At 52.1% G+C, this 19,813-nt stretch overlaps 1 protein-coding gene across 6 annotated transcripts in view; it reads left to right on the forward strand.

Annotated features, from left to right (window-relative positions):
• Mad1l1 (mitotic arrest deficient 1 like 1) overlaps window positions 1-19,813 on the forward strand; it is a 322,152-nt gene that overhangs the window by 257,519 nt on the left and 44,820 nt on the right. For all 6 annotated transcript variants that reach the window (XM_075974631.1, XM_075974638.1, XM_075974645.1 and 3 more), the window contains one exon: window positions 4,287-4,477. In XM_075974631.1, the coding sequence (XP_075830746.1) occupies window positions 4,287-4,477 (191 nt within the window). The remainder of the gene's footprint in view (window positions 1-4,286; window positions 4,478-19,813) is intronic.

The following is a 19,813-nucleotide window of genomic DNA, read 5'->3' on the forward strand; positions in this document are numbered from 1 at the left end:
GCTTCTCAACTGAGGTTCCCTCTTCTAAAGTTTGTACGTTTTCAAAAACCAGCCAGCCAGCATAGGGCATGGAGAAGTGGGTCGGCAGTTAAGAGCACATACCTTCCGGAGAATCTGAAATTCAGTTCCCAGCACCCACATCACAACCACTCCGCCCTTGGGGGAATCTGATGCCTCTGGCCTCCGAGGGCACCTGCATTCACATGCACATATTCACACTTAAGATGACATACTTTAAAATGATGAAAATAAATCTTAATAAAAAGCAGCCCAGTACCCACCTTTCTGCCCACAGACTGTACTGGCACAGGTGGATGACTGCTGAGAGCCCCACAGCCATCTTCTCTCTGGTTATCTCTTCTCTATGTCTGCCTCATGTGTGTCCTTCTGGCCCCACTAGTATCAGCCGTTCTGCAGACTCCAGGCCAGGAGCTGAGACTCCAGAGATCTGAGCACATAGACGCTTATTATCCCGCCATCTCTGCTCTTAGGCAGGAGTGCGCATCCCCACTAGCTTTGATCTGGAAGAGCACAGGCTATTTCTGTCTTGTGTCCTTCCCTCAGTGCTTTCACAGCTGCCTCCTGTGAGTCCAAAAGGGCATGCATGGGGCTGAGATAGTGAGGGTTGTCAGCTCAGAGCTGTCCTGTAGCCTCCCCAGAGGAGTGGAGCCAGCCAACAGGCCTGCCTGAGCTTACAGGCCAGATGTGGAGCAGCGAGTGTTTGGGCGCAAGGCCTGATGTGCCTGCTCCAGGACCACTCTGGAAACCGTCAAGTCTGGCTTGGGTTCTGACGAGCAATCACATCCCTTCTCTGACTCCCACTTGTCACCTGCCACATTCCTGTGCTTTATAGGACAGCCAGGCTGTCCTTGTGGAGGGGCCATAGGAAGGGAGGGCATGGACAGCCTCGCCTGGGGACACCAAGGTGAGGCACAAAGCTGGAGAGTGACAGCAACCACAGCTTCCTCCTGGCAGCAGGCAGGACTTGAGAGTTGGGAAGGCCCATGACAAGATGGAAGAGCACCCAGAGCTGCCAGAGAGTGAGAGGGTCTGGCCCTGCGGAACTAGAGGACTCCCCCAGAACAAGGTTGCCCCTCACTGTGTCTTGATCTCAGAGTGACCTCCCTGGATCTCACCCCACCTACCACTCTGCCCCCCTGTGTTGTTACCTGCACACTTGTGACTGGCTGAAGACATTTCCCCAAGGCCAAGGTCACTGCAGACCCCAAGGCCCTTTGCTCCCAGGAGAAGCCCAAAAGCAGCCTCTACTCTTGGTCACTTTGGAAAGAGGCTGAGTGACAGCCGTGGCAGCAGAGTAATGACACTTTCAAGGTGGAGCCCATCTTTTATTGATTTAATCCAAACGTCGAAGTGAATTATTCATTCTTGTTTATGTAAGTCACCAAGCCACAGAAATAACAAGGAAGTTGAAGCACCTCAAATCAAATGCTTGTTTCCAGGCTTTGGGCATCACCCTCCACTTGTCTTGTCTGTCTCCCACCACCTCCCACTAGCCTCACACTCTCCCTGAAAGAGGAGGCTTCTACTCCCAACCCAATGGGTAATAAGCGATCCTCCTTTGCGGCCACAAACACACCTGTGAGTGCCTGGCATGTGGCCAGACACCTCTTCTCCATTCATCCCCAAGAAGCACACCGACCCTCCCCGTGGGCCTTCCATGGGCCTGGGTCCCCCACCTGCCTCTGAGATCTGAACTGTGCAGAAGAGCCTGTTTCCTTCCCCAAGGTCAGCCTGTGTTTGGTCCTAAGATCTAATCTTCCCCTTTAGACGTCTGGGGTCTATCAACAGTTATCATAGTCTCTGATGGCTGGAACATCCCTGCAAAGTGTGGTCGGTGAATTTCTTCTCCTGCTGAAGGCTCTGGCTCCAGGAGGAGGAGGGGCAAGGGATGCCAGGAAGAGCCTTGGGGTCAGGGCTGCCAATTAACCTTTCATTTTCATAGTCTGATCACTCGATTAATCAAGGCTTGGGGTCTGTGTCCTGTTGAAGGGGCCCTCACTGTGGAGAACAGTGTCTGCCAAGGCCTCTCTGCTGGGTGATGGATGAAAGAGCCACAGGGCAGGGCCAGCAGCCAGGCGACAGCCCCACAAGTGAGCTTCTGCCTACCGGCTGGGTCTATCAAGCCATTTTTCCTCACAGCCCCGGGTAACAGCATGCTTTTCTCAGAGTGTGCTTCCCGCACCCGGACTGTGGATGGGTTGTTGCATTCTAGAGTATGAGGGACAGGAAGGATAGTGACAGCCCTGCTGGTGCCCATCGGCCGCATGGCCCAGTGGCATGTTCATCTGGAGGTGTGACTTTTCCTGTGGACACCACCAGCAGAACAGTCCGCCCAAGGCGAGGCTGATGAGCAGTGAGTGTATTGGGGTTACGAACAGGAGCACGAGCAGTTCCCGTGTGAAGTGCAGTGACTCGGGGGAGCTGCAGCACTGAAAAACCCACCCCAGCATTGGGAACAGCTCACCCAGCTGTGTTCCTGAGCTCCCAGGGCAGCTTGCAGGAGGTCTCCTCTCCGGAGCAGTAGTTACTAGAACCCTGGGGGATGGAGGCAGAGACTTTCTGAGCTTCCTAAGTTTGATTGCTTCCTGAGCCCTGCTTACTGAGTACTCACCGAGTCTTACGGGGCCTCCCTCCCAGAGGGACTGCTTCAGTCGACAGAAAATGACAACGTGCCACCGTATCACAGTGGGTGATGTGGCTTCTGAGTTTATGCGTTTGGCTTAGGCTGGCCTCCAAAGATCATCTGGCTAAATCCTCAAAACTGTATCTGGGGACAGCCACATCTCCTGGGAGATGGCGGGGAGACAGAGAGGTGGCAGGGGAGACAGAGAGGTGGCAGAGCCAAATGGGGACTCAGCCTCCCTGGTCTCCATTTTCCTTGGGGTTGCTCAGAGCTTCTGGTTCCCACATCTCTCTCATGGGACTCAGGCTCCCCACCTCCACTGATCTCTGGAAGGCCCTCCCATCTCTGTGAACTAACCACCCTCTGGGTCTGTGGTGTGCAGGGCACAGTTTATTCTCCCTCCTGCCTCAGGCCTGAGCTAAGATGCCCCACCTCAAGATCTTTCCCATCCTGCTCTTCCACGGTGGGCCCATGAGGGTCCTGCTCTGGACCTGGGCCATAGAGTGAGTCTCTTGGGCCCTGAGTTCTTCTTGACTTAGGGTTCCCTTTCCCCATACACTGCTCAGGATTACTGTCCTCAGAGGAGCCCAGTTTTCCCTGTGTCCCTTGAACACATATCATAGCTGATGTTAACTAACCCCAGCCGCTCATCACACTGAAGGGAGCCCATCGCACACCCACTTCCTGAGCCTGACCGCCCAGGCCTGTGGGGTTCCCCTTGTGAGCTTCATGCAGGACTTCCAGGAAGCACCCAGCTCCAGACAATCCCTGTGTGTGTGAGTGGAGCCAGGCTCGGTAATTAACTGGGGCATAAATCAGGGCTTAATTACTCAGCAGGCACCTTGGGTGAGAGATTCATGGTAATTGTGTGTGCTCCTGGTGGCTTTGCACAGCTGGCTTCTCCCTGAGCACCAGTAAACCGTGGCGAGCAATGGGGAGGTAGGGCTCTACCCTGAGCGATACTCCCAGAGACACTTGGGAAGTTGAGGAGCAGGCTCTAGGCACGGTTTTATGGAACCCAACCAGGCCTTGCTGAGGGACAGGGAGGGTCCATTTGGTCTCAGATGGCCAGCATGTGGACTTGTGTCTATCTTCCTCTGTTGTACTAGCTCATGCAGGGCAAGTGACCAACCCCAGGACAGGAGCTCAGGCTGCAGATGACCATCCATTTGCCCAGAGTGGTTGGGGACTCTGACCCTCACTGCAGACATGATCCTCCAGTGTGTTCTTCTCCAGCAGGCTCTGGAAACCGTTAGCCTTCTGGGACCAGTCACCACCAAAGCACGACCAATTGTTCCACAGAGCTTTCTAACAGTGACCAGGATAATGTCCTGCTGGGCGTTGTCACTCTGCCAGCAGCGTATCTGGTCAGAGCATCTGTCTTTCAGAGTACTGTGCTTTGGGTTATTTTTTTTTTAAAGTACTGTTGTTGAAATAGTGACTTTATCGTGACTGCCACCAGAAGGTCACACTGCTTCTCTGGATCCTTGTCCTTTTTCTCCTGATTTCTCAGAGCCCATGGATGGGCACCAGCCTCAGGCAGCAGGGGCTCAAATTGGGCCATGCTTTATCCTTGCCCCTTCCCTAGCTATCCTCCCTGTCACACCTGTGCCCAGTGACACTCACACCACTCTCCCTGCAGAGCTGCGGAAGCAAGTGGAAAGTGCTGAGCTGAAGAACCAGCGGCTCAAGGAGGTTTTCCAGACCAAGATCCAGGAGTTCCGCAAGGTTTGCTACACCCTGACTGGCTACCAGATCGACGTGACCACTGAGAGCCAATACCGCCTCACCTCCCAGTATGCCGAGCACCAGTCCGACTGCCTCATCTTCAAGGTAGGGAGCACTACCTATGTGTCGCCATGCTGGTTCATGCAGTGCCATGTCCTCAAGGCATAGTCTTCCATGGCAGGAGGGGAAATGCTGGGCCCTTTCTCCCCTCTCTTGAGGGGCACTGACCTGGGGTCACGTCTACTTGGCTTTCTTTAATTCGTACTCTGAGTCTCTACCAAGCTCCGCCATACAGCTTGGGGCACTTCAACCTTGTCCAGAGGCAGTAGGTGCCCAAAAGATGGTGAGGAGCATGGCAGGCATCTTGCTGCCAGACTTCTGCCAAAGGTCAGTGTGTGGCACAGCCCATGTAAGGGAAAGGACAAGCTGTGTGTGCCAGCTACTTGGTGGTCAGGCCAAAGGTACCAGAGTTGATCCCATAGGTTTCTGGGTAAGCCCTGTAAGGCGGGAAAGGGGCCGTGGTCTTCAGGAAGCATGTACTTGTTGTAGTCTCGTGTACAGAGTGAGCACCTGAGGAGGGATCCCTCTTCATTGAAACAAAAACAACATACCCCAGAGAGAAGGTGCCTGGGACATGGCCTGGCCAGACCATGGGCACAAGTTCTCAGAGCAAGCAGGTCCAGCAGAAGTGAAGTTGGTCAATGCCGAGAGTGGAATGGTGTAGCTGCCAATCTGGGGCTACATGGGCTTGCTCATCACTGGCAAGCACCCTTACTTCCTGTCCCTGGGATGGTGTTATGGTACCAGCATGGCATATGGCCCTGCTGTGGTCTGTGATCCCAGTGTTATGTGCGACTGTGAGGGGAAGAGGCTGGTCAGTAGCTGTGGGTGTGGCCAGCTCCATTCTGTATCACATGTGGCTGGGCCTCCTACAGTCTGTAGCCAGACTCTCCGTGCTCTGCAGAAACAGAAACCAGCTTCCATTTTCACCTAAAATCTATGCCCAATGTGACCTACATTTTTAAAGCAGACTTGCATAGAAACATAGTTCCTGTTTGTTGTTTCTCCTTATTCCCACCCATCTGTCTGTCTGCCCCTTGGAGGGGACGCTGCCCGTTGTGGTGGTCAGAGGCACACCAGAGACAGCACCTACTGCTCCATGCAACTTGGTGGTGTGTCTCGGAGACTTTCTGAATTTCTCAGATTACATCCATCCATTTTTACACTTCTTAGCACTCTTAAACCTTTAACTAAGTAAATAAATATTTGAACGCCCAAAGTCTCTAAGTCAGTAAGCTATCAGAAATGTATTTCTTCGCTTTTGTGTACCTTTGAATAGCTCAGGATCACTGATGGGTATTTAATTTAATACAGTGTAGGGATTCCATGTTTTTTTTTTTTTTAAAAAAAAGATTGGTAAATGAAGATGCTCTGAGCAGCTGTCATGATGAACACATCACTTACATCGGTGTTTGTAGACAAGCTCTAATTTGCATTCCAAAGTATTCTAGGCTTTTTATTTTGTTTCGTTCTTTGGTGGTATGGGAATGGAACCTAGGGCCTCCTGCATACTAGGTATGCAGGCACTCTGCCTCTGAGCCACGCTCCCAGCCTCTCTGGAGGCCTAGGCAGGCACTCTGACACCAAGTCACACTCCCCGCCTCTCTGGAGGCCTAAGCAGGCACTCTGACACTGAGACACACTCCCAGCCTCTCTGGAGGCCTAGGCAGGCACTCTGAAACCGAACTACGTCTCCAGGTTCCCTTTTTACTTGCTATTTAAAGACGGACTTACCGAGTTGCACTTGTTAGCCTTGAACTTGGTCTGCAGCTCAGGTTGGCCTTAGACTTGCAATCCTCCTGCCTCAGCATGCACCCCAAGGTCCTACTGTATTCTGTTTTTAGAGGCTGTCAAAAGCATGGTGTGCATAACCAGTTCTCAGCCAGGCCAGTCAAGGCTGTACTGTGAGAACCTGTCTCCAAGCAGCGTAAGTCACTTCTGCTCCTGCCCAAAAGGCAGACACAGTCATCACGGTACTGATTTGCCCCATCGGCCTGTCCCATCCAGATAATTCCAGTCTACTCAGGTCTAGGTATCCTGCCCACCTTCTTTCTGTCACAAGCCCACTTGTGGTAGCCTCCTACCCGTGTATGGGACTTGCCATGCCTCTGGTCCTGCTGTTAGCCTTGACTTTTGTGCGTGGCTTCCCTAGCACACAAAGGAATGAGTGTGAGTGTGGCCACTACTGTCCCTGGTGCACTGTCTTCACACTCTCACGGTTCCTCACTTGTCTTCCCACCTCTGTCTCATTTACCTTGCCCTTGGGGTTGCCTGGTCAGCCAGTCAGACTCATTCTCTCTCTCTCTCTCTCTCTCTCTCTCTCTCTCTCTCTCTCTCTCTCTCACACACACACACACACACACACACACACACACACACACACACACAAACAATCTCTATTCATTCTCCAGACATCAGTACCCAAGGAGTACTCAGTGACACCAACACAGCCAGACAGGCAACTGCACTCAACTTGGGGCTCAGAAGCAGGCCAGCCTTCCTCCACTCCAGGCAACTCCTTCACTGTGGCGGAAGAGAGAAGGGGGGCCCATGTGTTCTGCTGAGTGTGGCTTGAGCCTGTAGAGAAGCCTCTCCTGAGTTCTTGGCTACACCTAGGGTTCAAAACCACCTCAACATCAAGGAGGCCAACCTAGCCACAGTAGGGTCTCCTCAGCACCTGGCATTTGACAGGTAGTAGAACGTATGCACATTCTGAGACAGTGGAATGGCTTGGTGGGAGCTGTGCTATGTAGTGGCTAGATATATGTTGGTGTGTTGCTGTGGTTACCTGTCAGGTGACCATCATGTGGTGGCCAAACAGGTGAAGAACTTGTTATGTGGTGAAGGGGCTATATGTCTTGTGACCTTAGCAGAGGGCTGGGTGGTAGCTTATAATGGAAAGAGAACACAATTGCATCGTGTCTCTCTGGCAGCCCTTCCTTGTACCATTTTTCTTTGTAAGAATACAATACGTGTACAGGTTCATGAGCATGTGTGCATACCTGTGTGTGTAGGGTGGAGACAGGAAACCTCTACTGCTCTCTGTAAGAACCACCCATCTTTTAGAAAGTCTCTCACTGGCCTGGAACTTGCTAGGCAGCCTAGACTTGCGAACCAGCAGGACCAGGGCTCCACCTTTTTGCTCCTCCTGGCCTAGGATGACAAGGGGGCCACCATGTCCAGCTTTTCCTCATGGGCTCTAGGGCTTGGATTGGGGTCCTGGTGCTTATAAGGCGAGTACTTTACTGACGGGACTGGAGTCCCCCATGTATCCCGCTCAGTTTCTTGTGGCCTACCCTCTGTGCCAAGGGCAGTGAGTCTTCTGGGCAGCTCAGTTAGAGACTAGGAAATGTTTCTTGCTGGCTACTGGGCTCTGGCTCTGGCTTTCTCCTTAGCCACCTTGGCTTGCTGCAGCAAGCATGGCATGGCCTGAGCCTGCCCCTCTGCCCCACCCCCACCCCTTCCACCATACCTGGCCTTGCTCAGCCTGGAGAGCTCTGTCTGTGTGGCCTGACTTTATCTATTCAGCTGTGGAAGAGAGGGCAGGAACCCCATGCTGGACACACCCTGGTCTTCAGAGCACTGCAGTGTGCCCTGGTGCTGGCCAGCTGCCTGTCTCCGCATCTGCTTCCTCACCTGTCTAGTGCAGATAATCACAGGTTCTGCTAGCCCTATGGGACCCTGTGAAGGTATGGGACACCCAGAGGACCCTGTTAGGTGACCTGCCCTCCTGTGTGCAGCCTGTGATAACACCAGGGTCTTTGCTGCTACTGTCCCTGGCAGGGCCTTAAAGCAGTTGTCCAGCATTGTCCACAGTGGGCAAGCCAGGCAGGCAGATCTCAAAGAGGAGGAGGCAAGATCCCAGACCCAGGCTGTCATGTCCCACCCACCTGTCTCCCCTAGCAGTGAACATGAAGGCAGGCGGTGGGCAACAGCTGCCTTAAAGCATCTCTGGGTCACTGGTTCACCTGTGTCTGCAGCTTCCATGTTCTCCATGGTACAAGGGCTCTTCCTAGGATGGGGGCTCCTTTGGGCCATGGGCCCACACAGCCTCGAGAAATTCCCCTGTTCAATGCAGTACCAGAAGGACTGCACTGGTCCTGTGGAGCCCTCCAGCAGGAATCTCACCAAGACTCTAGAGCTGGGTTGGCCCATCCCATGCAATCTTTGGCCATTATATACCCTCTGCAACACTATCAGTTGAAGCAACTGCATAACCCTTATCTGCCAGCCAATGCCTGGCTAGCAGAGAGGGTGCTCACAAGATCTATTGGGGGTGGGTGAGAGAAGAGGAAAAATGGATAGGGACCAGGCAAAAGGCAGGCTGACCCCTGTGCCCAGGGCATGACCAAATCAGGCTCAGGCAAGCTCATGGTAACTTCCGCTCTTTTTTTCCCCCCTAAACAACTTCCAGGCAGGAGGGGTCTAAAGCAGAGTTAGAAATAGCTGGGGCCTGCTTCCAACCAAGCAGGTTCTGCAAATGTGTGCTGGGATAATTGAGAGTTGGCTCACAGTCCCACATGGCTCCACTTCCCTTCTCAGCCTGGACCCAGCCTCTGCTGTGTGTGGGTGGCCGAGCTGCCTCCCAAGGCTGCTGTGGGAGGGGGAGGGGAGCAAGAGCTTAGTTCCAGCACACAGTGGGAGCCTGGCATCTTGCCCACTCCTCCTCTCCAGAGAGGAGTTAGACCCCAGAGTCTCCAGTTTCCTGAACCTGGAGGCAGCAGCCTACCAAATGTCCCCAGTTGTCCTGGTGTGATCTCGTTCCCTGTGCTGCACCAGGACCCTCTGCCCAGAAGGAAAAACTATGTCACAGAAGTGAAACAGTAAAATGAGAAGCTGGACAGCGGCGAATAGACTTGTCTGCACACCCCATGAGATGCAGGTGGCCCTGACCTTGGATCCCCATCCCCCATGCCTGTGACCTCTCCACAGTCCACTATAACCCAGGGCCAGCCAGAGGCAGACCTGGATTCTGGGATCATGGTGTCTTAGCCATCTAGCACAAGTTCCTGGTCTGGGGACAGGATTGCACACGTAAGGGGCTTATTGGTGATGAGTGAGAGTGCATGCATGTATAAAGTGTAGTCCACGCCTTCATCCACATGGGCCCAGCTCTTTACACGGGTGCTGGGGATTGAACCAAGGTCCTTATGCCTACACGGCAAGCGATTTTACTCCAGCCTCTTCTCATTTGTTTTGTTTTGGTTTTTCTTAATATAAGGTCTCACTGTAGCCCAGGCAGGCTTTAACCAGAGGTCCTCCTGCCTCTGTCCGGACTTCTAGGATTGGAGGCAGTATCCACCATACAAGTGCCATCATGGAGTCTTTCCTTTCATTGGCACATTTTCCCAATCAGAGAAAGCCAGAGGTCACACCGTGGTCAGGGCTCAGGGGGCAGGAGACCAGCTGCGGTTGTCTTCCTGCGCCAGCAGCAGGCCTCCAGGCCAGTGGCTGGACCTCACCGAGCTTCCTGTTGCTCCCCAGCAATGCTGGTTCATGGCACTGGGCCACAACACTTACTTTGGAATGTGTGTTGTGGGCTCTGCACCACGAATGGGAGACTGGCTTGACTTGTGGTGTGACCCCTTACAGGGGCTTTGTGCCTGGGACACAGTGTGACATTTGCTCTGATAGAAGCTGCCCAAACCACTGCCTCCCAGAGCTGCTCCTGACCATCCCCCTGCAGCCTGCTATCCTGAGGTGGGCACTTCCTCAGCCATGTGCCCAGCCTCGGCTCAGGCATAGCACCACCTGTATTACTGGGATTCCGCCTGCCGTGCTCTTGCGGAAGCGGGCAGAGCCCACGCGCAGAACGGAAAGAGCAGGTGAGGAGGCAGCCAGCTTCTGCACACCTGCACCTTATAGTGCAGAGCTGCCAGAAACTGCAGGTGTGCGGATGGGAGGAGGCAAGTGTCACCTAGTCCTGTACCCAGAGCTCTTCAGCCCGGGAGTGTGAGCCATGCTGGATGGGACACCAGAAGAGCCTGGGTCAGTTCCTTCATCCACAGGGTGGCCATGCCAGGGTTGGGTTAGTCAGAGAGCTTGGGGTCTCTTTCCTTTTGTTTCCTAAATAAACCTCTTAGAGGAAGGGATCAGGTATCTGGCAAAGCCCAGTACACAGCCTGCAGCCAATACTTAGTTCTCCTCTGGAAAAGACATCACAACCCAATTTCTAGGAGCTCTGCTCTGCTGCTGTGGACAGGCATAACAACGGTGTGCCCGTGTTTCAGTAAGACTGTATTTATGGCACCAAGCTCTGAATTTCATGGAGTTTCTACGGCGCACCAAGTATTCTTGTGAAAACGAATACATTTTTTTGTAGAATAACATCAGGTTCATAGAGAAGTCAAGGGTAAAATAAGGTTCTCCTAGGTCCTTGCCTAGTCCACGTTTTTTTATACTGCTGGCCAGCCTTGTTCAGGTGTGGCCTAGCAGTTACAGTTCCTAAAGCCATCCCGTCCAGTGCTGAGAGTGGTGAACTCTGTTGATGGAATAGTCTGGGCTCGTGCAGTGCCCTAAACTGTGTGCTGCAACTGTGTCCCACAGGATAGCTCCCTGTCAAGTCCTCTGAGTATCTGTCATCCCCCAGCTCCTACAGATCTCCCGCCCATCATGCTGCCATTCCTGGGATGTCCCAAAGGTGGGACTCTCTGTGCACTTTTGTGCACTGGACCCTTTCACTTAGCAGCATTCTCTTGAGGTTCCTCTGGGTCTCTCCTGGGCTTGACTGCTCATTTGTTTTGGTTTTTGCAGAACTAGAGATGCAACCTAGGGCTTTGTTCACGTTAAACCAAATGCCCCCTCTGAACCTCGTCTTCCAGCCCTTCACTGGGGGTTCTAGGTAGGTGCTCTACCACTGAGCTCGACATCCAGCCTTGAGATTTTTTTGAGATAGAATGTCACTGTGTAGCTCAGGATAGCCTCAAGTTTGTCATCTTCTCTCCTCCTGTGGGTTACCACACCTGGCATGCTCATTTCTTTCCATTGCAGGTATTTGTATGTACCAGAAGTGTTGTGTCCATTTGTCTACTGAAGGACGTCTTCAGTGCCCAGTTTTGATTCATTATGAATAGGCTCCATGACAAAAACAAAAACATAAAACTTTAAATGCTTTCTTGACAGTTCAGTAATGTCGAAGTCACCAAAGTTCAAGTTGACACAGAGTTCATAGTTTGCTAGCCTCTGACCTCCACTACCCCTCCATCAGGAGCACTTCCCATTCCACATCTGCACACCAATGTCCACCAGATGTGTAACTGAGACAATGCCTCCCTGGAAAACAAAAATGGCCCTGGGATAGCATCATCTCTTGTTTTGCTTCCTTGTACACTCTCAGGCACATACACACACACACAGCCTCTGTCTGGTCCACTAGGGCTTTCCACATGGAACCTGCTTCTCAGAAATCAGAAGAGCAGGGTCATAAAGTGATAGAGATGGCCTGGGTTCCAGTGGGAGTCCCAGCACTTGAATGTGCACTTCAAAGCTGTATGCTGTATACTCCATGTCATGTTTGAGGAGTGGGTTCCTGGACTCTCCTACTGCTCTTCCTCTGGTGCCCAGGAGCTACCAGCACCCAGTGGTCCCTGACAGCCCCAAAGCTTCCTTAACAAAGTGTACACAAGCTGGGTTAGTTACTTTCTCGTTGCTGTGACAGAACACCTAAGGGGAACAGCCTAAGGCAGGAAGGATGTACTTGGACTCACAACTTCAAGTGATACAACTCATCATGGTAGAGAAGACATGGTGCTGGGGTGGCTCCATCCACAGCAGCAAGAGTGTGAGATGGCTTCTCCCCACATCTTTGTGGATCAGGGAAGCAGAGAGCCCAGGCTGGAAGTGGAATCAGGTATAGCCTCAAGGTGTGGCTTAGTTGTGGAACACCTGCCTAGAATCCCCCAGTGAGGGGCTGGGGTGTGGCTCAGTGGTAGAGCCCCTGCCTAGAATCCTCCAGTGAGGGGCTGGGGTGTGGCTCAGCACCTGCCTGTAATCCCCCAGTGAGGGGTTGGGGTGTGGCTCAGTGGTAGAGCACCTGCCTAGAAATCTCCCAGTGAGGGGTTGGGGTGACTCAGTGGTAGTAGTCTAAACCACTCCATGTTCCACGACCTCCCAAGATAGTGCCACCAGCTAAGGACCAGATGTTCAAACAAATAGGTTTATAGGGAGAATTTCATATTCAGACTATAACACAGGCTGGACTGTGTGGAAGAACCACTTCCTTGTACCTCTTGAGAACCACATGGGGGTGGCTCTGTACCCTTGAAGGCCCTAGGGGTGATCCTGAGCCGGAAGTAGGAAGGGCCAGCTGTTGAGATCCTATATGTGCAGGCCCTGCCTGCTCTCCAACCATCAGTGGTAAACACTGGGTAGCAAACACTTGCTAGGTATTGTGTGCCAGACAATAACTGGGCCAGAAGCTGAACCCCAGACCCTCCTTTATACTACACTTCCCATGATTCTGCTCAACAGTGGCTGTTCTCCAAGACATTAGAGCAGAGCATGCATGCTCCTGTTTATAGGTTCAGTGTGGTGTAGCCCCTCAGTGCCTTTCCCTATGGGTCCAATTTTCTTAACTGACTACCATTCTTAGCAACCCTGTGCTCACTGCTTCTGATGAGATCAGGCTGGGCATCTGTGGCCATGGCTCCTGCTAAAGAGGTTTGACTGGCTAGGCAAGGGCCTGCATCCAGCTGGGGTATGTGGGCATGGGCTGAGATTTGCTCAGGGTTTATCGCTCCCTGATGAAGCTTTCGCATTTCCACTGTAGTGTAGACGTGACCTTCATAGTTGCCCTGCCTCCGCTTTTCAAAGCGACCTTGTAAACACACAGAGCAAATTTGCCTGCCTGCCTGCTCCCTGCATCCATCTCACACGGGTCAGGCATGATACTCCAGGTTCCCGGGGAGGGGTGGTTGCTCACAGAGGAACCTCTCACAGTCTTGCTGTCTTGGCCCTAAGTCACCCGCCAGTGCCCCAAAGGAGCCTCAGCCTGTGAGGTGTTCCTAGTCCGGTGGGTGAAGAGTGCAACAGGCCAGGGAGGACTCGATCTAGGCAGAGCCGGGAGAAGCTCCTGCTCTGAGAGACAGCATCACCTTCACATGGAGCCCTCTGTGGATTGGTCCTGCTATTGCATACCTAGGGATGGTGTGTCTGTGCCAGCCTGTAGGAACTAAGTTACTGCACTGCCCTCAGCTCTTTGTTGTCAGTGGAAAGAGTTTGGGTGCTGAAGGTCAGACTATGGGGCAAGTGATAGGAACAAAGTTGGGGAAACCAGATGATGATAGACACGTGTCCTTTGGGACAGCTCAGGAAGCAGGAGCCAGTGCAGAGCTCCCCGTCCCAGAGCAGCATGTGTCAGGCCCATGCATAGCCTCTCCTTCCTGTCTCAGCCTGTGTGCAGCCCCCAGACACCTGCCACTCACCCAGCCTCCACCTGGTGCCCATACTGTGGATATGAACTGGAAGGCCCTAGTACCCTGTCCATCATCCTCCATAGCACAAGAAGACAAAGGCTGTGGAAGGCAGGAGAGAACAGAGAGCCTGAGAAAGAGGCAACACAACTATCCCAACTTCCTGGTGTGGGCAGAGGGTAGGCTCAGGTTGTGGGCACCTAAGAGACATCTTGTTAGAGACCCTAAATTATCCTGCACTCAGAAGAGATCACTACCCCCAGGGGCCAGCTCAAGGGACCTGCGTCTGACTCAGGCAACCAAACAAGCCCCTTTCCTCCACCTTGCCATGGCTCCCACCATGATCTACCCTCTCCCTGTCTGCTGCCATGGCTCCCACCATAATCTACCCTCTCCCTGTCTGCTACCATGGCTCCCATCATGATCCTCCTTCTTCCTGACCATGCATGCACTATAGCCCACCTGTCTGTACCCTGCATGGAAAATGCTTCTCTAGCCTCGGTTGTTTGGCCCTCACAGCCACCTTCCTGGACAAACCAGAGTGAGGGGCTGACTGAGGAATACTGGGATCAGTAAGGAACACAGAGATTTCAACCTAGAGCTCATCCCCAGTGGGACAGCCAACAGCCTAGAGAGCAAAAGCCAGGGGACACAAGATCTTCTTTAGCTACCGGCTGTTACAGGTGCTGCTGTGGAAGTGGCAGGGGTTGCAGAGTAGAACTGTCCAGCCAGCCGCCAAGCCAGCACACACAGCATGGCAGGTCTCACAGCAGTGCCTGTACCCTGGGCTCTTCACACATTCTAGTCAGGCCTTCCTGCTTCTGCCAGGTTACAGTAGAACTCCTTCAAACATCAGCAGGTCTAAAAGGGCACCCTGAGTGGCCAGTCAGGAACAGGGCCAACAGGTAGTGCCACCCAGAGATGCGAAGGGATGAGTTTTAGGTCTGATGGGATGAGCAGAGGACAGCAGCATCTGGGGCACAATGGATTGTATGGCACTGATGGAGCTCCACTCTGGAGAGGGTCTCCTTGCCAGCTAACCCAGGTATCCTGGAAACTGGACCCTTCTTCCTATCCTCTCTGCATTTATAGGATTGTGAAGACCCTGGGGGACCCCAGAGACCTCATCTGGTCTCTTTTCTTTATTTTGCAGATAAGGAGAGTTACTGGGGAGGGGGTGACTCTCTGCTCACTCACAGGATTGTGGAACCCAGATTGAACGCAGAATCCCTCTTCCACAGGGAGCTGGACGAGCAGGGAAAGGAGTGCTGGAGGAACCACAGACCACTGGGTGTGGCTTGTGTGACCCACCTGGTGGCAGACCCTGCCTGCACTGCGTGGGGTGGACAGCTTTGCCTATGCCCAGTTTACCAAGGGCTGAGACCTGTTGCCTTGAGAGCTGTCCCCTCCCTTCGTGCTGAAGCTGAAATCAAGGTTGGGGTCCTGAGCCAGGGAGCCTGTCTCCACAACCTGCTAACCAGTTGAATGTTACCCTGGGTACAAAGCCCCCATTGGCCACAGCTCTCTTCCCTGGCCCTCCTAAATATATTTCTGCTAAAAGGGGCACCATCTGAGAAGAGGCTGCCATGCGATGCGGGTTTGTTCTTTCTCAGAACTTTCAGCTTTGTGAAGAAATCTGTGGAGTGACACACTACCTCCCTACTCTACCCTGTACCCTATGCAGCCTGACCAAGGGAGGAGGAAGAAGGGTCCTCCGGACCCTCTGTGTGGGCAGTTCAGCTACAAAGTGGGTGACAGGCGGCTGTTTCAGCAGGTCCGGAGGGGCAGAAAGAGCTGGGTGGAGGAGGGAGTGCACTGCTCTTGTCCCCCTTTCCCCCCCTGACAGGCAATCAGGCCCATTCACAGGCTCCTGTTGGCAGAGGCCAGCTTCTGGAGGCTTCCTGTCTGCCGAGATAACAATGAGATCTAGATAGACACTTTAATTTGAATTTGCCTTTTTGGGTCCCCTGAATTTCAAATGGAGTTGTTAAAAACGCACACTGACTTCAAAACCTGCCTTATTCTTTCAATTGAGTTGGCTGAGCGTACCAGTCTCTGGGATCTCAGTGGTTCAGGAGCAGAGTCACTCTGGGTGTGTAGCGCCCCTGAGACCCCAGCAGCAGACAGCTTGTTCTGGGGTCAGGCTCATGCTCAAGAGAGTTCCCCAGCAAGGATCGCTGGATTTGTGTGAAGAGCTGACTCTCAGCCAGAGGCAAGAACAGGGAGGCCAGTGAGCTTGGCCAAAATTGCCCAGGTGGGCAAAGAATGGGTTGATGGTACACAGTAAATGCTGAGCTACCTGTGGCAAGAGGAGTTTGAGGAGAGGCCAGAGGATCTGGGTGGAGCTGAGTATCAAGCTTTCATATCTGTCCCAAAACAGCCATCTTCTTCCAGGGTCAACAGTCATATCCCCAAGAGGCAGCACAGTACAGGGGAACAAACTGGTTTTAGTTCCAGCAATGTGTGCAAAGGCCCTGTGGTCAAGGATGCTCAGGCATCCTTAGAACTGAATCAAGGCACTAGGGATGAATCTTGGGTATAGGTTCATTCCCAAGAGCCCTGGAAACCCATTCCAAAGCTCTTTAAAAACATTATTGATGAATAGATGGAGCCATCTAAAGATCTTGGGCTAGCCTTGTCTCAGAACACCTTTCTTTCAGTGTAGCCATAATCTCTGTATACATAAATGCCCTGTAGTTCCAAAGTTTGAGGCAGGAGGATTGCTGCAAATTCAGGTCTAGTTTGGGCTGCATAGTTCCTGATCAGCCTTACAGGAAGACCTTGTTTCAAAGAAATGGACAAGAAGGTAGGAAGAATATAACTCAGTCAATAAAGTACTTACCTGCAAACCTGAGGACCCAAGTTCAATTCCCAGAACCTATATTTTTGTTATTGTATTGGACATGCTTTTAATCCCACAACCAAGGAGGCAGAGACAGGCAGATCCCTGGGGCTCACTAGGCTGCCTAGCCTAATCAGAGAGCCCCAGGTCCCAGTAAGAGACCCTGTCTCAAGAAACAAAGTGGATGGCTCCTGAGGAAAAACATCTGAGGTTTCCTCTGGCTGCCACATACACATGCACACGATGGGGGTGGGGGTCTGTGTTCACTGAACCATCAGAGCGCGTAAGCGCCCCAGAGCTGTAGATACAGGCCTTGTGAGTCGCCTCTTGTAGGTGCTGGGAACCGACCTCTGGTCCTCTGAGAGAGCAGCAAGCTCTCTTAACCTCTGAACCATCTCCCCAGGCTCCAGTAGAACTTTGTATAGAGGTGGCCTGTGGGCCAGGAGTGGCCCTGTGCTGATGGTTTGTAGAGCCTGCTCTGGACTCCCAGTATGCAAATTAACAGCCCTGCTCCTATAAATAGCATCGCAGCACTTAGCAGACGGAAAGCAGCAGCCGACCGGGTTCTCACGTTTGTGTAACTTCTGCCATGCCTCCATGTCATTAATGTACTTTGGAGAACCCATTATCTTTTAAATCTCTCTTTTCTTCTTATTTTAAATTTTCTACATTTAAGTGCTTCACAAACACCTTTTCAAGTGTGCACGCACACTGATAGTCCTGCACCACCCTGCGCCAGTCTTTGCTCTTCTGCAGAAAGACCCTCCTTACCCTTGCTCGTAGGTGGGTCTCTAGCAGCACATGCCCCACCCTACCCCCCGTCTAAAATACTTTTTTTCATCTTCACTCTGACTGGATCTGGGAATCTGTGTTGACAATCTTATTTTCTTTTAGCTTCTTGACTTTTCTTTTCTATCATTTTTCTGGCTTTTGTGGGTTCTGATGAGAAATTCACTCACAACCTCACCCTGACCCTTACACATACCATGGTTCTTCTGGCAGCTGGCTCTATGGCTTCCTTGTGTTTATATTGTTTATTGTTAGCCCAGCCCCTCAAATTTGTGTGTTTATAACTGGGCAAATTTTGATGACTTTAAGCCAAGCGTAGTGGCACAACTGTACTCATAGCTACTTGGGAGGCTGAGTCACAGGGATGGCTGGTTGAAGACCATCTTTGGCTACAGAGCGAGTTCAGGGCCAGCCTGGGAAACTTGGTAATACTGTTTTAGGGGGGGAAAAAGGCGAGAGGCTGGTGAGATGGCTCAGCAGATAAAGCCATTGGCCTCCAGGCTTGATGACCTGATTTTGATCCCTGAGTCCCACATGGTAGAGGGCACTGACTTTTCAAAATTATCCTGTGGCCTCCACATGGGCACCATTGGGCTTGTGCCAGCCAAGGAAATAAATCAGTAAAGTAACTTTCAGAAGTACATGGAGTATGGTTCAGTGGTAGAGCCCTTGCCTAGCACTGCCTAGGGAGGGGCTGAGGAGGTGACTCCCTAGGGCAGTGGCACCTGTGTCAAATCTGCCAGCAAGGAGTTGGGGACAGCAAGGAGTTGGCCCAGTGATAAAGCATGTGTGCAGCCCTGGGTTCCATTCCAGCACCCCCAAAGAGTAATAAGAAACTGGGGGAGATGGGGCTGTTGCACTTGCATTTACTTCCTGTACATACCTCTCTTAAGTCCTCCCACACTCCAAGTTCATGCAGTTTTGGTTGCTTGGCACCAGCGACTGCTGTTGAATCATCTTTCCCCATCGCCTTCTGTGTTGCTGATGTGATCTTGGTTGTTGACCTTTCTGTCTAGAGGGGCTGATCTGCTATTAATCTCACTCAGTAGTGTTTTCATTACAAATATTATTTTTCATGTTTGAAGGGTCTTATATGGTTGAAACCAGACCTGGTGCCAAAGACCTATAATCCCAGCACTCAGTAACCTGAGCCACGGAGAATCCCAAATTCAGGGCCAGCCTGGACTACATAGACAACTCTGCCTCAGGGCTGGGGACATAATTTAGCCATTTAAGCTTTTGGGGACCAGAGTTTGAGCCCCAGAAGCCATGTATTTTAAAGAGCTAGGCATGGTTTTACAAAACAAACAAACAAAACCAACTCTTGCTATTCTGGTGCTGGGGAGCCAGACAAAGATGGTCCCCTGTGGCTCACTGGTCTTCCAGCCCAACATTCATGGTATGGTTCCAGGTTCATGAGAGACCCCACCTCAAAAAACAAAAATAAGCCAGGTGCTGGTGGTGCACACCTTTAATCCCAGCACTTGGGAGGCAGAGGCAAGAAGATGTCAGTGAGTTCAAGGCCAGCATGGTATACTAAGTGAGTTCCAGGACAGCCAGGACTGTTACATAGAGGAACCCTATCTCAAAAACAACAAAAAAGGCCCACTTGACTCCTTCAGTCTCTAGTTTAGTGATCTGTTGCTTTATAAGAAGATAACCCCAATCTTACCACCCTGCATCCCCAAGGTTAGTTATCAATCATAAGATTTGAAGGACAAGCACTTTCTGGTTTGGTTAAGTTTTGCTTTGTAAGGCCTCTTTTGGGGGTGCCACCAGCTGCTCATAGTACAGTCTCTACAGGCCCCTTGGGGGTCAGAGGAACTGCTCTAAGTGTCTCATGTAGCTCCTATGGCCCAGCCCTGGGACCTGCTCCCCAGAGAGATGGACTGGGGGAGAACAGGCTGTACCAAGATGGGAGCTGCAGTAAGTGTTCATCCCTAAGTGCCACTTCCAGGCCTATTGGATGCTGTCCCTCCCTGTGACCACATTTAGCCCTTATTACCTTCTTAAAGGATCTGCACCCAAACAGCTGTCACTCTGGAGGTAGGGAGTTGGTGTCAGAATTTCAGGAAACATAGTCTAGTCCTTAGTCACTGTGTGTATACATCGCAGACAGGCACTCCCTGTGTCTAAGGACTGCTTACTAGACAGCACAGTGATTGTGGTTAAATGAGATCATATCATAACTGCTGGTGCCTTTCCTATAATGCCCTTGTCTTCACTGAGCACCTGGCTGCACTGCCCACTAGCCCACATTCTCCTATCCAGCATACCTGTTCTCTATCCACCTTCTCTTTTCTTCTCTCCCATTTGAGGGCAGGCCATCATTAGCATCCC

Source organism: Microtus pennsylvanicus, chromosome 1 (genome assembly GCF_037038515.1).
Source record: "Microtus pennsylvanicus isolate mMicPen1 chromosome 1, mMicPen1.hap1, whole genome shotgun sequence".
Taxonomy (NCBI): domain Eukaryota; kingdom Metazoa; phylum Chordata; class Mammalia; order Rodentia; family Cricetidae; genus Microtus; species Microtus pennsylvanicus.